Raw genomic sequence first — 16,084 nt, forward strand, 5'->3', positions numbered from 1 at the left:
AGAAGGTGTCTATGATTCGGTGCCAAGATGCTATAGGCAAAAGTCAATATTGCCCTCGCATCGCTTTGTAAATCATATGTACAAGTCTTGTGGGTATACTTGTAATTTCATATGAAGTTGTACGATCCCTATAAATAGATAAACAGTGCTCTGTATAAAGCACCTTTTGGTCAGACTGGATCATTGCATCGTGTAATCTCTTCTCCAAAGCATCTTCATTCTAATTCACTTTGTAGGACTAAAGGTACGATTGCCAATTTATCATACGAAAGGAAAGGAATGAAATATCGAAATATCCAAGATGATTCATCATGTTTAACTTCTTTAGATTCCTTATACATTTGTTTATATATATATGATTTATTTAATAAAAACCTCAACCTTCATCTTCGAAGGAGTCATTCCGAAGGGGTAGCTGCTCGAAGACGAAGGCTTGTCATCTTTTTAGCAATGTGTTGCATTGTTTTCAATTGTATATAGCAATAAAAACAAGTGACCAACATTGGCGCCCACCTCCGGTGAACTCATTAACGACCACCTTTGTCATGCCGCCGAAGAATACAATAGCACCAGGGGCTGTTCTTGCTCCTCTAGACACCAACCAAGAGGGAATTCTTTTAAGAGAGGCTCGAAGCCAAAAAAGGAAAGCTACTAGCCCAACCCCACAAGATGAGGAGCTGGATCAAGAAATCAGCAACCTTGAAGCCATACACCAACAAGTAGAGAAGAGAAGAGAAAAAATGCTCTGGTTGTCTCAGTTACAAAAGAAGATTGACGAAGCAGCTGAAGAGATGCGACACATTGCACATGACACTGAGCACCAAGAGTATCGACAACATCAAAGAGATCTTCGGCAGGAAGGCCCCAACCATGAAGATATGTGGTATGAAGCTTTTAACCATGACAATATTGCTTTTGATGATGCCTCTCCTTTAGATACAGAGCTACAGGCAGTACCGTGGCCACCATCATACAAGCCACCTCAATTGTCCATGTACGACGGTCACTCTGACCCGAAGCAGTTTCTCATCAGCTACGAAGCAACCATGTCATCCTATGGTGACAATGCAGTCATCATGGCCAAGTCCTTTGTCATAGCGGTTAGGAGTGTTGCTCAGACTTGGTACTCCTCTCTGAGGCCAGCAATAATCACATCTTGGCAGAAATTGAAAGATATGTTGATCACAAGTTTCCATGGGATTCAAACGAAGCCAGTAACTGCTCAGGCTTTGTTCTAGTGCACACACAAGATCATGAGGAGTATTTACAGTCTTATGTTCGAAGGTTTTTGTGACTCAGAGCCCAAGCACCAATAGTACCGAATAAAATCGTCATTGAAGCAATGATCAAGGGGCTTTGTCTAGGCCCAGTGACGTAGTATTTTGTCAGGAAACCTCCTCAGACTCAAGAGAAACTTCTCCAAAAAATGGATGAATATATCAGGGCTGACAACGATTTTCGACAAAGGAGAGAGGAAGCCTACAGATACTCTAAGATGACAAGGGGCTTCGGAGGAAGATTTAATCCAAGAAACATTAGAACAATCCACAGCCCAAGCCAAAGTGAAGAAAAGAACAGCCATACCCAAGGGCAGCAGAGTCACTCCTAATCAATAGGGACACAACAGAGCTCCTTCAGACCACCACCCCCAAGAAGAGGAAGGGGAGGAGGAAGGGGAGGAAGAAGCTTCAGATGGAGATACAACACTCAGCCAAAAGGCTATTTTTCCTATTTTGTGGAGAAGATAAGGGGCATACAACAAGAACCTGCTAGGTTACAATCCAAAAACAGAAAGAAATTACTGAAGCTGAGGCAAGGCAGAATCATTCGAAGCAGGTCCTTCATACTTCTTCATACTACTCTCCGTACATTCCAGAGTATGTACGCAATCAACAGCCAATCCAACATCCTTCAGCTTTAGTTGCTTCAGCAAACCATTCTCTGGCTAGATGGGCCCTGCCTCAACCACCCGCATCAGCTCCAACTTCGTCATATAATCAGTAGCATCAAGGGCAATTTTAGGACCAGCCACGACGTGATGAAAGGGAACAGTCTAAAGCTCGAACAGTCAACAGCATTGTCCCATAATCCAAGCATATCTACTGAAGCGGCTGAGGAGCTGGATCAAGAACACAAAGTTACCTACAAAAACCTACATTTGCCCAAAGATACTTTACGAAGGTATATCCTTCGACATCTTGTAATAAATCTGAGGTTACACCATCGAGTGTAACAAAAGTGCTGACGAAGCTCCAAATTCGTTCCTATGGGGATGCAGAGCTCAAAATACCACCTAGTAAAGGTGAAGAAGCTCTAAAGTTGTTACTAAGAGAATGCAGAGCTCAAAACACCTAGTAAAGGTGTAAAATACTCTAAAGTCATTCCCAAGGGAATGCAGAGTCTTATTGCAATGATTTTTCAATGTTTTTCATAAACATCATGCATCAAGCATTCACGCACCATAACATCATATCATCATATGATGGCATCATACCTCATATTATCTTGTGTCAAGTACAAATGAGCAAGAAGGGGATTTGCTCCTTTCATGTACAGATGAAAAGGAATTCTAAAGCAAATTATTAAAGAAAGAAATTCTTTGTGGAATTCGAAAAAGATTTTTTATGGAAGCAGAAGGGCGAAGAAGGGCAAAATGCTTCGTTTTCAGTAACCACAAACCCAAAATATTGCAAGACCTTCGATTGAAGAAGATCCTTCTTTACGAAGCGTGAAAAGAAGGGAAGGTGTTTTTTCACCTTCGGTTCAAAATGATATGTATACTTATTTCACGCTACATAAAGAAATATTGTACACATACTAAGTATATAGGATACAAATCACGTAGTTGTTTTTATAGTGAACAAACATATATTCAAATGTCTTTACAAGTCTCTCAAGATCACAGTCAAGAACAAGTTTCCTAATAATCCTAGTACTCCTTTAGAACTTTCTCTATAGCTTCATTCAATAATGTATTAACAGCTTCATCTATTGTTGCGTTCACCACCCTGAATTCATCGAGAATTCCTTTAAGTGTTGGATCAGCTTCGAGATCGTATTGTTCCGATGGTGGAGAAAGTTCTGTTGCATAAAGTAATCATTCTTTTACAAGTTACGAAGATGAATAATTATGAAGTCAGCTCAACAGCAAAAAAAGCATGTATCTTGCGCCTTTCTAGCTCTGCAACCTCCTCGGCTTTCTTAGCTTCTTCCATAACTCGATGAGTCTGAAAAGGTCAAAAGAGTAAATTGAACACAAGAAGTAAACTAAAAACTCAAATAATAATAATATAGTATCTAAAATAACCTCTTCTTCACTTTGTCTAATAGCTTTGTCAGCTATCTCTCTTCCACCATTAAGCCAAACTTTGGAGTAAAACTTTCTCCCAGGGCAATGGCTTCGGCAGAGGGCTCCTTTGAATCATCAGTTAAAACTGCGAAGTTTGGTTGAATTACAACCATTGTGTGATCGCATCTAGCCTTTTCAAGTAATGACATTGCCCCTCGGGACCCTACGCAAGCACAAAAGTCCCCTTGGTCTGTAAGGACTTCATCAAAAGCTTCAATCTCACCTTCAATCCACTTAACAGCCCCTTCGGTGTCACCTCGGACAAAGTTTTCATCACTTGAGAAAGCTCAGATATTAGTGAACATGCCCTTTAGCTTCTCGCAATGATGAGTGGCAGTAGAATAACAATGTTCTTTAGAACCCCGAAGCTCATCGACGTTCCTTTAAACTCTGCTGTGCTCAGTTTCAGCTATTTCACACTTTTCTTTTTCAACTTCGAAATTTTCGCTAATTTCATCAAGCTTTTCTTCTAGTCTCAGCACTTCAGACTTATGTAATTCTACTCGGGCCGACAATGCAGATTCTAATTCAGCAATACGCTTCGAATCAGCTTTCTTTTCTTCTAGTTTTGAAATTATTGAACTCTCTTTGAAAAATTTTGCCAATTCAGCCTGCTTTCCTTCAGTTTGTTGACTAAGGAAATCAAAATATCATCCTTTGCTAAAGCTTGGTGTTGAAGGCCTATAATCTCTTATCGTAGATTGTCGAAGGCTATCCGAGTGCTTTCGTCCTCGGCATCTTTTTAGGATTTTAAAGCTTTACTTAATATGAGTCCCTCACAGTAAGAAAGTAAAAAGAGTAAATAACATAGAAAACATTCGGGTAATCGATGAACTAAAATAAAAAAAAGTTTAAACAAACCTTTAAATTGTTATACGCTAGGCAGTCTGCAAGATCATCCTTCGGTATAGCAGATAGCCCAAGCTCGAGTTTCGAATAACCCATGTTATCCATCATTTCACGGCACACATCTATCTCTTTATTGTCTGGGAGGCAATACAAGTAATCATCTTTGTCATTACCTCCATAAACTAAAGAGCCCCGAGGATACATTAAGTCCCTAGCATAATGTTTCACTTCAGCAATTTGCTCGCTGCTTAACTTTTTCCCTGAGGCATGTCGAACAATATAATCGAGGTCTTCAACCGAAGGTGTTTCGGTTCTTGGCAAGTTTTCTTTCCCCGGCAAGCTGTCAGGCATAATCTTCGCTGAAACAGATCCCGAAGGATCAGATACAACCAAGCCAGGAGCGGTTTCCACATTAATAGTCATCTTCGGCTCGTGAATTGTATCTTCATAAATTTTGGTATGACAGGTGGCACCATCTTTGCAGGTCTTAGAACAACTTCTAGTACATTGGCCATTCTTTTCTCCTTCTAGGAGTTCCTGTCGGGTCAGATATTGCCTTCGATTGATCTTGCACCTTCATCTGTTCTTCTACCTTCAGAAACTATTCCGCTCTCAATTCCATAATAGCAACAGGTGTTTCAGCCAATGTGGTTGTTGTGCTTTCCTTCACCTGTTGATTAAAAAATTCCAAAAAAATATTAGAGCATTAACAATTCAGTTAAAAGTTAAAAGAAAATTCGAAATTTGTTACCTTCGGAGGCACAACACCCACTTCAATTATCTCGACATATTTTGCCTTGCTAGCTTCAGCAGCTAATAGGATAGGCGGTTTTGTTGCTCTCTCTCAATATAGTACATCCTCGGCCGGTGGGTCAGAGTTTTGAATTTCTTTTGCTTCGGCGCAGAGGAGGTCTTGGGCACTCTTCTGTTTCATCACCCTCCTTCAAATAGAAAAGCAATAATTAGGATAAATAAATCCAATAACATCAAACACTATGTTCAGTCTTCTTTTTCCCCGGCCACTGAAGGCAAGGTTTAATTCTTCGTCTTCAACCTTCATAAAAGCACCTAGCATTTCGTCGCAAGTTGATTCAATAGCTTCAAGCCACTCGTCATATGGCTCGCCAAACTAATTTCTATAATGATATGTATATTTCAAGTATACTAACCCACCCTTTCCAGCACTTTGACTTGAACTAGCGTCAACGTCCTTCGGCATCTCCCACTCATTGACGAGGGGCCATACTTTAAATGCTATGTGCTCTTGAACCAAATCCTTGGTGCAAATGTAGCTGCACACAACATTGAATGCCACCAAGCAAGACTAGGACATATCTGTATTCATGATAACTGGCCTCTTTATTCCAAAGTGGGATCGGATAGGCCACTGGATCACGTCCTTAATATCACCTCTCTTGACCAAGACATTCTTCATGTAAAACCATTGTTTCATCCATGAGCCCAGCCACTTTTTCCAAAATGTTGGCATGGGGTGCCTGGCATTTAATCTGTATATGAAGGTACAACAGCCAAAGTTATTGTGGTACTGCTCCTTCCCAGTAGCCTTTGTTTGATACAAGAGCTCGTGAATATTACAAAAGCAATATGTATCTGGCTCTAAGCCTTGACTTCTCACTACCCAAATAAACACCCCAATCCTAACTAAAGCTTCTGGAGTAAGCTGATGAAGATATATCTTAAATCTTTTAAGCACTTTGACCAACATTTTATGCAAAGGAAAACGTAATCCAACCTTCATGAAGCTTCGAAAAACTACCACTTTGTCTTTTTCAGGGAGTGGGATAGAGTTCTCCCTCCAACTCTCATTATAGATACATCATGAAAGTACCTACCCTTCATGGCCTCAATATGCGCTTTCTTCACGAAAGATTTTCCGAAGTTCACGTGACTTGGCCTCCACGGCTGATCTTTGGCATCTTCATTTCCACTGTCAACATCGAAATCTTCGCTATCATCAGAATCTTTAGATAGCCCAGCAAGAATTTCATTGGTTATCTTCACAGCATTGTTCCTTTCCATGGCTTTGTAAAACCCAGCCAAAGCAAGATCCTCACTCTTTTTATCTTCGGCCATATCGATTTAGACTAAAGGAGAAAACGAAGCTAAAAACAAATGCAATTCAATGGCTCAGAAAGCAACAGGACAGCTCAATAGCATGATAAATATTTTATGATCACTATTTATACATGAAAAAACACTTCAAAGTGGCCCCACAACTTAGAAAGTTTCGCTATTTTAGCGATGGGAAGGTTTTTTCAGACCTTCGGCATAAAACCTTTATTCATTTTGCAGTTTGATTTTGTTACAAAAAAACAATCTAATACTATGAGGGGCTACTATTGGGGGCATTCGTCTTTAGATGGTCCTCAAAACACACTTAATTATCAGTTGTCAGCATGTTTTTAAGTATTGCAGGAGCTTCGGTGTCGAATACCTTCGGAATAGGATGACGATAAAGATGAAGATGTTAAGCTTCGTCATAACAGCATATGGGAACGAAGGTGAACAATGCCGGAAGAAGGTGTCTATGATTCCATGCCCAAGATGCTATAGGTAGAAGTCAATATTGCCCTCGTATCGCTTTGTAAATCATATGTACAAATCTTGTGGGTATATTTGTAATTTCATACGAAATTGTACGATTCCGTATAAATAGATGAACAATGCTCTGCATAAAGCACCTTTTGGTCGAACTGGATCATTGCATCGTGTAATCTCTTCTCCAAAGCATCTTCGTTCTAATTCACTTTGTAGGACCGAAGGTACGATTGTCAATTTATCATATGCAAGGAAAGGAATGAAATATCGAAATATCCAAGATGAGTCATCATGTTTAACTTCTTTACATTCCTTATACATTCGTTTATATACAGATACAACTTATTTAATTAAAACATCAACCTTTGTCTTCGAAGGAGTCATTCTGAAGGGGTAGCTGCTCGAAGACGAAGGCTTCTTATCTTTTTAACATTGTGTTGCCTTGTTTTCAATTGTATATAGCAATCTAGAACAAGTGACCAATAGGTGCCACTATAGCCGCAACGCAAAAGCCTTCAATGGGCAATGCATGCATGTGATTCATTTTGCGTCTCCCGACCGAGGAGAGCCAAAAACGCATACCCTCTCCTCAATGCATCACGCATGACCACACACTGGCGCCACGGACGCGCTATTTAGAAGCATTTAAGTGCTTCCTTTTACCTAATGCATGCTCATATGCATCTCTCGGTCTGATGTGCTTCCAATTTGTATTGCCACGCAACACTATAGCAAGACACTTGGATTATTTGCCTCCTGATTTTGACTGTCAGTGTTGGGGTCAGTCTTAGGCTATCTACAACAGTCTCACTATCTACTCCTTATCTTACTCTTTATTTAAACTTTACTTTGTAAACAGTACAGTCTACAGTGCAAAACAATGTTTTGCACACCCATATCCACGATCCATTGAAAATGGCCTTAGAGCATCTCTAACAACTCCCAATATTTATTATTCCAATATTGCTATATTGGGTCTATCCAAAAGTATAAAGGCCCATAAAACATATCCAACTCCAACAGCTCCCCATTTTGTCTCAAACATAGTAACGATTAAGTTTTAGACTAGCAGCACCACCATCGTTGTTGTATGCTTGTACCCACAAAACTGAAGCCTGAAGGACAAATTTTCTGCCAATGGTGATGCATGATCGGGCACCTCGAAGGATTGATCAACAAAGGCACAGCTTGCAAGTGACAAGACAAATTGAACATCCATCCAGTCAAGAAAAAGGTCCTCCAACGATGCGGACGAAGTCCATCACTGTAGCTCTTGTTCTATTCTCTCTTCTTTGATCAGGGTACTTATGCGGGGTGGCTAATAGCACGGATGGGCAGAAGGGGAAGACCGAATCACACCGTCGTGGATAGCATTCACCGACGACGAGCACCTCGTCAGTGAGAACAACAAGAAACATGCGCCGCTCAACTCACAGCGCACCATCTTTGACATCAAGCGCCTCATCGCCCAGATGTTCGACGCCGAGGAGGTGCAGCATGGAGCTCCACCAGGGGCGGAGGGCCCAATATGGCATGATAATGCTTGGGCAATATCTTGATCCAGCCCAAGGAAAGATACCAATAGTAAAAAAAAAAGAAAAATCATATCTCTAACCCTAATGCGCAGCCACCAGGACCGCCTCCGCCTGTCTCTCCAGCTACGCCTCCATGCACGCCTCCATCGTTCGTCCAACTCTGCGCGCGGCCCTAGTCTACCCAGCTCCGCGCCTCCGCCATCCGCCTTTGCTCCGGCCAGCACTCAGCTCCACGTTTGTCGTGGTTCACCCTTGTTCGGGCCAGCACCCATCTCCACGTGTGTCGCCATTTGCTCGTGTTCCAGCCAGCGCCGAGCTCTCCGTGTGCATCGTCGTCCGCCCCTGTTTCGCCCAGTGTCTAGCTCCACGCGCGCAACCGTCCGCCTGTGTTCGGCCAGTGCCCAGATTTGCGTGTGCGCCGCCGTTCGCCCCTATTCCAGCCAGCGCACACCTCCATGTGTGCGCTGTCGTTCGCCCCTATTACGGTTAGTGCCCAGCTTTGCGTGTGCACCATCGTTCGCCCCTATTTCACTCGGTCGTCAGTTCCACGCACCGATGTCCGTGATCCACCCTCGACTGTCTTTGGACCTGCCCAAGTCCCGGTGCCCATGGTCCGCCCTGTTCTTCAAATGATTAAGAGCTCGAAGTAACGCATGAGCCCACATAGCTTCGTGACTCCGTCCAACTCCGCGGCTTGACGGCTCTGCCCCTGTTCTGTCCAAGGTCGAGTCGTCAGCCAATGTAGTGTTGAACATTTTTCCATTGTTTGTGTTAGCAACACCTTAATTTTGATTTGTCCTCCGCCACTGAGCTCCATGCTATATCGCAGCGGGTGGTTGTGGCTGGTGTCATTGGTCGTCGGAGGAGCAAGAGGCATATGACCAGGGGCATGCCAACACTGAATCTCAAGTAGGAATGTTGAGAGTATAGGGATTGAGGGGAGAAACCACAACGAATATTTCCGCAGGAGAGTGGGGTTGTTTTTCACTTTCTTTTTAAATTTAGGATTATGATTATTAGGCTCTGTTAGAGATGCATAGACAAACTTGGGTCATGGAGCAAGGGAAACGGAGGATGCTGGCAATATGCACCAGTGAACCACGCGGGGAGCAAGAAATAGTTGGGGATAGGATGTGGCATGTGAGACCACAACTTCAACGAGAGAAGAATAATGGCGAACAGGTGGGACCCAAAGGCAGAAATAGGAAATGGTTGGGGCTAGACATGGCAATGCGTACCTAAAACTCGAAACTCTATGGGTTTTTACCCCATTAGGGTACGAGTTTGGGTCAATTTTCATACTCATGGGCTTGTTAATAGGCATAAATATATACCCGACGGGTTCATGGGTACGGGTTTGTTTCTACAGTACCCAAACCCGTGAACCCGTGGGTTTTTTAAACGCGACCAAACCTATTACATATTGTCATTTTATTTTACGAACAACAAACTTGTTATCTCCCTATTTACTTTCTAATTTTTATCAAATGGTAAATGTATAAGTAGTTGGTGAGAGTATTGTTTGCTTGTTATTATAGGTTTTACTTGTGTTATATGTGGTGGATGAGTAACTTAGTGCAAGGTCACTTGACTATACAACTTATTATTTGTATTTCATTCTCTCTACTAATAATTTTTATACCAAATCATGAACTCAGTGTTCATCACATAAATTTTGGACCATGATCTCATTAATCATTACCATACTTATTGATTTTGAGAAGAACAAGCATATTGGAGATAAAACCCACGAGTAACTCATGGGTACCCGCTAACCCGATGGGTATGTGTTTGGGCAAAATTTAAAATCCGTTATAGATACGTGTTTTTTAATGGGTATACATATTTTTTACAGATACAGATTTAAGATAGCAAAACCCATCGGATTTGTACCTGTTGCCATCTCTAGTTGGGACACCGATTGTGAATTGTGAATTGAACACCAGGTGGGCTCGACCCAACACGAGGAAGGGAAAAGAAAATAACCCGAAACACGATGAGGTAACAATTTTCCTTTTTCCTTTATTTTTATTAGGAAATTTAGGTTATTGGATTCGAATTTCAAATTAAAAAGATTTTAAAAACATGTGGCCGTACATTTAAAATAATCTAGCAGACAAAAACTTATCCACCAACATATAATGCAACAAACACTTGACCTTACATTTATTTTAATGGTTCCATTACTCCATAATTATTATCCTATCTCTACTAATTCTTAAGGGTGGACGGAGGGCGTCCACCACCGCACCGTGCCCCCGCCTGCGATTTTTGGCCCCCGCGCGCGTCTTCTCCAGCCCGCGAATCACGCACCGCGCGCATGGCCCTCGCCGCCGGAGGATCACGCCCGCGCCAGGCACCCCCTCCCCCGGCACGCCGTGATGCCCTCACCCCGCAACGCGCGCCCGCGCAAGCCATCCCGCAACGCCCGCGCCCCCGCCCGCGTTCCTCACCCGCGCGCGTCGCCCTCGCCGCCGATTATTCCTCGCCTCGATTGCATCCTGCGGCATCCATCTCCACCTCACCGCGGCAGATCCCCATTTCTCGCGCCCCCTCCCTCGCGCCTGCGACATCCATGCCGCCCTCGCCCTCCCGCTAATCTCGCCGCGGTGAAGGTGGAATCTCCGCGGCCCTCGCCCTCCCGTGTAGATCCCTCTCCTCGATTGCATCCCAACGACATCCATCTCCACCTCATCGCGACATCCATGGCATGCCGTGCGTGGCCCCGTCTACGTCCTGCGCATCTCGCCGTGGTGAAGATGGAATCGCCGCGGCATCCATGCCGCCCTCGCCCTCCCCCTAATCTCACCGCGGTGGAGGTGGAATCGCCGCGGCCCTCGCCCTCCCGCGCAGATCCCATCTCCCGCACCCCTCCCTCGCGCCTCGATTGCCACGCCGCGGCTTCCATCTCCACCCCCAGATCACGCCGCTGCCGCTACCGTCGCACAGGCCGCCGGACCCGCTTGGGGCCGCCGATGGGTGGGGCGACAGGACGACGCACGCGCCCAGGTGTGGTCTTTTCTCCCTCATTCTTTTTTAAATCCCCCTTTTATTCCTTCGCCCAAATTCATCTGAATTCAGCCGGTTGGATGTCTGGATGTGAATCACGGCACGATTTGATTCCCCAGCTATTTTTTTGACGGGAGGAACATATTCACGTGGGTAGGGGAAGTGCTTTGTTGGGCTCATGGAGAAGAACTTCTATAGCTCGGAGAATGCAAAGATCCTAGGTTGTGAGAAAGTTCCATCAAATGTTGACTGGGAGTGCAGTTTCATGTACCGTCATCAGCCAGAATCAAACAGCCATGATATTCCTGAGCTGCTTCGGTGAGTCCGCGGAGTTTGAATTGAATACATGAAAAACATTTTTAATTTACCAAGTCTAATAGTCATCTGAAGTGAACTGTAAACCAAACTAACGACATGATGCAAAATGTGCTGTGCAGTGCAATGGTATCTGAATATGCAGAAGAGGTTATCAAACTGGCTGAACAGCTCGCAGCAGCCATGAGTGAAAACCTTGGGCTAGACAAGGGCTACATCGAGAAGGAGTTTTCTAAACCTTTCGTAGGCGTCAAGGTGGCAAAGTACCCCAGGTGCAGCCATCCAGAGCTTGTAATGGGTCTCAGGGAGCACACTGACGCTGGGGGGATCATACTTCTATTTCAAGATGAACTGATCCCAGGTCTGGAGTTTCTGAAAGACGGTAGGTGGATGGCAGTACCTCCAACACAAGGCAACAGGATCCTTGTAAACCTTGGAGATCAGATTGAAGTGATAACCAATGGAACCTACAAGAGCATATGCCACCGGGTCCTTCCCAACAAGAACGGGAGCCGCCTATCCATCGCAACATTCTATAACCCTGGTGCCGACGCCATAATCTGCCCAGCTTCAAAGCTCACATATCCTAGCCAATATCGTTTCCAAGACTACCTTGATTTCTATTCTACTACCAAGTTTACCGATAAGGTATTTAGGTTCCAGACTACAAAGGCAATATTGAAGTGAATAATCACAGCAGAAGCCTGGAGAAAAGAAGTGTCTGACTTGTTCTGCAATACTGCATCAGTGCATAGATGCGCTTGTATTTACTGCTAGCTCCTAAGGAACAGCAAAGTGTTAAAATATATGTTTTTACTTTCAGTGGTTTTCTGTTTGAAGACTAAACAGCCTGCACTACTTGTACTTAATGTAATATATTACGTGTGGGTTCCTTCAGACAATGATATGACATGTTAATTATGAAGGTGCCAATGATACTACTTGTACTTAATGTAATAAATATATTGCACGTGGCTTCCTTCAGATAGTGGATGCATACATTACATGTTAGCACATCACACCGGGCTGGGGAACATTTAGCCCGACCTTTCTAAGAACCAGACCGAGTTCCAGTGCTGCAGCTGGATGGCGTTTACAGAGACCTGATGCAGTGGAAAGGAGAACCGATGAACCTGGTATTTGAAGCTCGAGTAACTGTGGTAGGAAAAGAATACAGAACAGTTTCTTCTCCCACGATAATGTAAACAGTGAAAAAACATTCCCCACTGGATAAATGGGGACAGGAGAAGCATTTCACATCCTTGTTCTCCACGAGGATCCGTTAAGGCCCTCTTTGGATTACAGGATTGGTAAAATACACGAATAGAAAAAAACGTAGGAATGAAGTTGCATGACAATTACGATCTTACAGAAATTAAAATACACGAAAACTTCTAAATAGTGTTTGGATGTAACATAGGAAGAACACAAGAATTAGAGCAGAGAGATAGATACAAAGGAAAGTTTTCAAACGGCTGGACCTCTTGTTAGAAATCCTTCAAAATCTCACTGTAATGACCTATCCTATAGGAATTTTATAAGATTTGTAGGAACTCGATACTTTGTTCCAAAGGTTACATAGGAAATTTTCTATATGATTCCAATCCTCTAAAATTCCTCTACTTTCCCTTTGTTCCAAATGGGGCCTAAACTTGCACACAACCATGTTTTCGTGTAATAGTTAATTATAAAATAAATAATTGCATATCACTCTTTGTACAAATGTGTTCATTTTGATATACAAATAATGATTGCTTACATCTGAATCTGTATAAGTGATAACATTTTGCATTAATAACAAAGCAAGTACATCATAGTCATAATTTAGGCGGGGACGGGGATCCCGTCGGGAATGTATTGCCATGAGGAATGGAGATGGTGAAGAAATGTCCCCCGCAAGAGTTCGTGGGGTCCCCACGGGGACGTGGATAGGGAGCTATTCCCCAATGGGGAATTTCACATTGCCATCCCCATATACAACTGCATGCATTCACATTGTTTCTGCGCAACCATGAAATCGCTTATGCATGGTGAAAGGCAAAGTTTGCATCACTTTCCTTGATTGTTTGTTTGTGTAATGCACATACTATTATCAGTGTCAGTGTTGAATGTGAGTCATTGGGGTTTCATGCGAGTCTCTATGTTATGTTTGATCGGCTTTGATAATATGTACAATTTTTTGGGTGTATGTATTAATATTCTTTTTCCGTGGTTTTCGGTCCTATGTATATGTTTGTGTTTGCAGTCATAAGCACAAGCAACACCTCTTTGATCTGCTTATAACATCACTATCACAGTCACAAGCAGCACCTCTTTGAGTTCTTAAACTTCATTTTCTATTTGATCCACTTATAACATGTTGCTTGGGGGCTTGCAGTTTTAGTGTGGAATTCAAAGTGTTTTTCTGATGTTTGAGTAACAAAACTCTGTTGTTGGTAGCTTTTGAGCAGTCCACAAAACCATGGAAGCATAGTTAATAAACCTGTTGGTAGCTTTTGAGCTGTCCCCAAAACCATGAATCACTGTCTTAATATTTGGTTCAGCTTTTGTCCAACCTCCCATTCTTCATCAGGCACCTGAGAGTTGTGTCTTCAAGCTAACTTGTAGGTAAAAGAGACGCTAAGCCATACGATACATAAATTGTGTTTTTTCTATTTCCCTTTTGAGAGGAAACTGAATGCATTTGTAAAATATGTCCCATAACTTGAAGGTGTTACATAACTGATAGTTAATTAGTACTTTTTTATATATCCAGATAGATATCAGTCCAACAGTTTTCTTCGAGATGCAATTAGCACTTATAACAACATCGATTTTCTTATATACCCTTATTTTTGTGAAACCAATTTAATGGTCTATGTTATCATTCAAAATTGCCTTATGTTGACACTATGTATATATGCTATTCACAATAATAGAGCCATTCATGCTGCTGGGCGCCTTGGATAAACTACCTTTTATTCAACAAAGATGGAGCACATGCAGATTGATGTAGTCCCTTTCTTGCAATATAAGTGATTTTTAGGCTCAGTTTTTTAGTGTATCGTTAATGTTGACTATCATTTTTTTCTCCCCATGGGTGCATAGGTTGTAGCTTACAGCTTCAGATTGAAAACAACTGATCTGATGCTTGGTGTACGAGACGGAAGCCGAGGAGATCCATCATCCACCAGCAGTCGCACCAAGATTCTCCGAAGCTGTTGGACACACGGCCATGACCAATCTTCAGTTGTCACCCTTTCAGGAACTACCGAGTCAGGTTCTTGAAACGAACCATCGCCTAATCCTTCATAGGCTGGAGGGTGTCCTGCTCTTTTGCTCATTCCGTCAGCGACGAAGAAAGCAAAATGGATCAAGTCTAACTCTGGCGCTTCAGAACAGACTAACAAAACTGTCATAGAAGATTGTATAGGTGTGACTCTGTTCAGTGATAGTCTTGAGGTTCTAGAACATAAGGGTAGTGGTGTGCATCGGTGTATCTGTTTAAAGGACAATAGTGGTTGGTTAGGTGTGTGCAGAAAAAGTTTAGTGTTATGGTTTGTATGTGATACATATTAACTGTGCCTTGGAATGTTCATGTGTTGTCCTGATTGCGTGTGATATCTCTTGTTCAGTTGAAGTTGCGTTTTCTACATGGCCATGGGGACCATCTGCCGTCATTTTCTTTTTGTGATTTGGTGAAAAAGGAAAGGTTGTGCACCTTTGCAAGTGGGCGTGGAGATGAGCTGCGCTATTTTTTTTACAAAATGTCTGTTGGGATTGAATTGTCTATTTTATAGAAAGATATTTTCTTTTAATGTCAATGGAAAAATTACGGATTGTATGGATCCCATATAGCTAAGGCCAGTGAGTGTTACGATGTTTTGTCAGTTGATGTTATGTTAGTCTTTCTATTGTCTTTCTATTGTTAATTCTGAAAGTAGATTTTATGCCAATGAACCTTTATAAAAAAATCACGTTATCTCTCCTTTTATAATAAACTGCCAAATCATCAAAATATCTCTCCTTTTATAATAAACTGCCAAATCATCAAATCTACTGATGTATCACAGTATTACAAATTATAAAATCTACTAATGTGTCATAATATTGGATACAGATAAAACTGATGTTATAAAAGATAGGTACGCCCATAAATCTTCTTTACCAAATTCTTCAATCATACTAATCTTGATGTTTTTATTAATGTATACTGTAAGTGTCATACCAATTTTATGTCGAATGGCCATGACCAATCTTAAGTGTCATACTAATCTCCTGTCAACGTCTCGACCGATGGGTGCATCAATGACTTTTTAATGGGTGGTCTTTCCACAAAGGACATGCCACTAATATTGATAATGTTTACCATACGGATTTTGCATATCATAATGATATTTGTCGTTCCGTTTATATATTTCATACAATTTTTTTACTTCCGTCGCAACGCACGGGCACTCACCTAGTTGAAAAATATATACACATGAGA

General features: G+C 42.3%; 1 protein-coding gene across 1 annotated transcript; it reads left to right on the plus strand.

The window, feature by feature from the left end:
* Positions 1-10,673: 10,673 nt before the first annotated feature.
* On the plus strand, positions 10,674-12,303 carry LOC103628432 (1-aminocyclopropane-1-carboxylate oxidase 1). The gene is made up of 3 exons (XM_008648633.3): positions 10,674-11,306; positions 11,459-11,619; positions 11,739-12,303. Exons 1-3 carry the CDS (start codon positions 10,674-10,676, stop codon positions 12,301-12,303), a joined length of 1,359 nt encoding a protein of 452 aa, XP_008646855.1.
* The last annotated feature ends 3,781 nt before the right edge of the window (positions 12,304-16,084 follow it).

The sequence above is a fragment of the Zea mays genome, chromosome 5, assembly GCF_902167145.1.
Source record: "Zea mays cultivar B73 chromosome 5, Zm-B73-REFERENCE-NAM-5.0, whole genome shotgun sequence".
Classification (NCBI taxonomy): Eukaryota; Viridiplantae; Streptophyta; class Magnoliopsida; order Poales; family Poaceae; genus Zea; species Zea mays.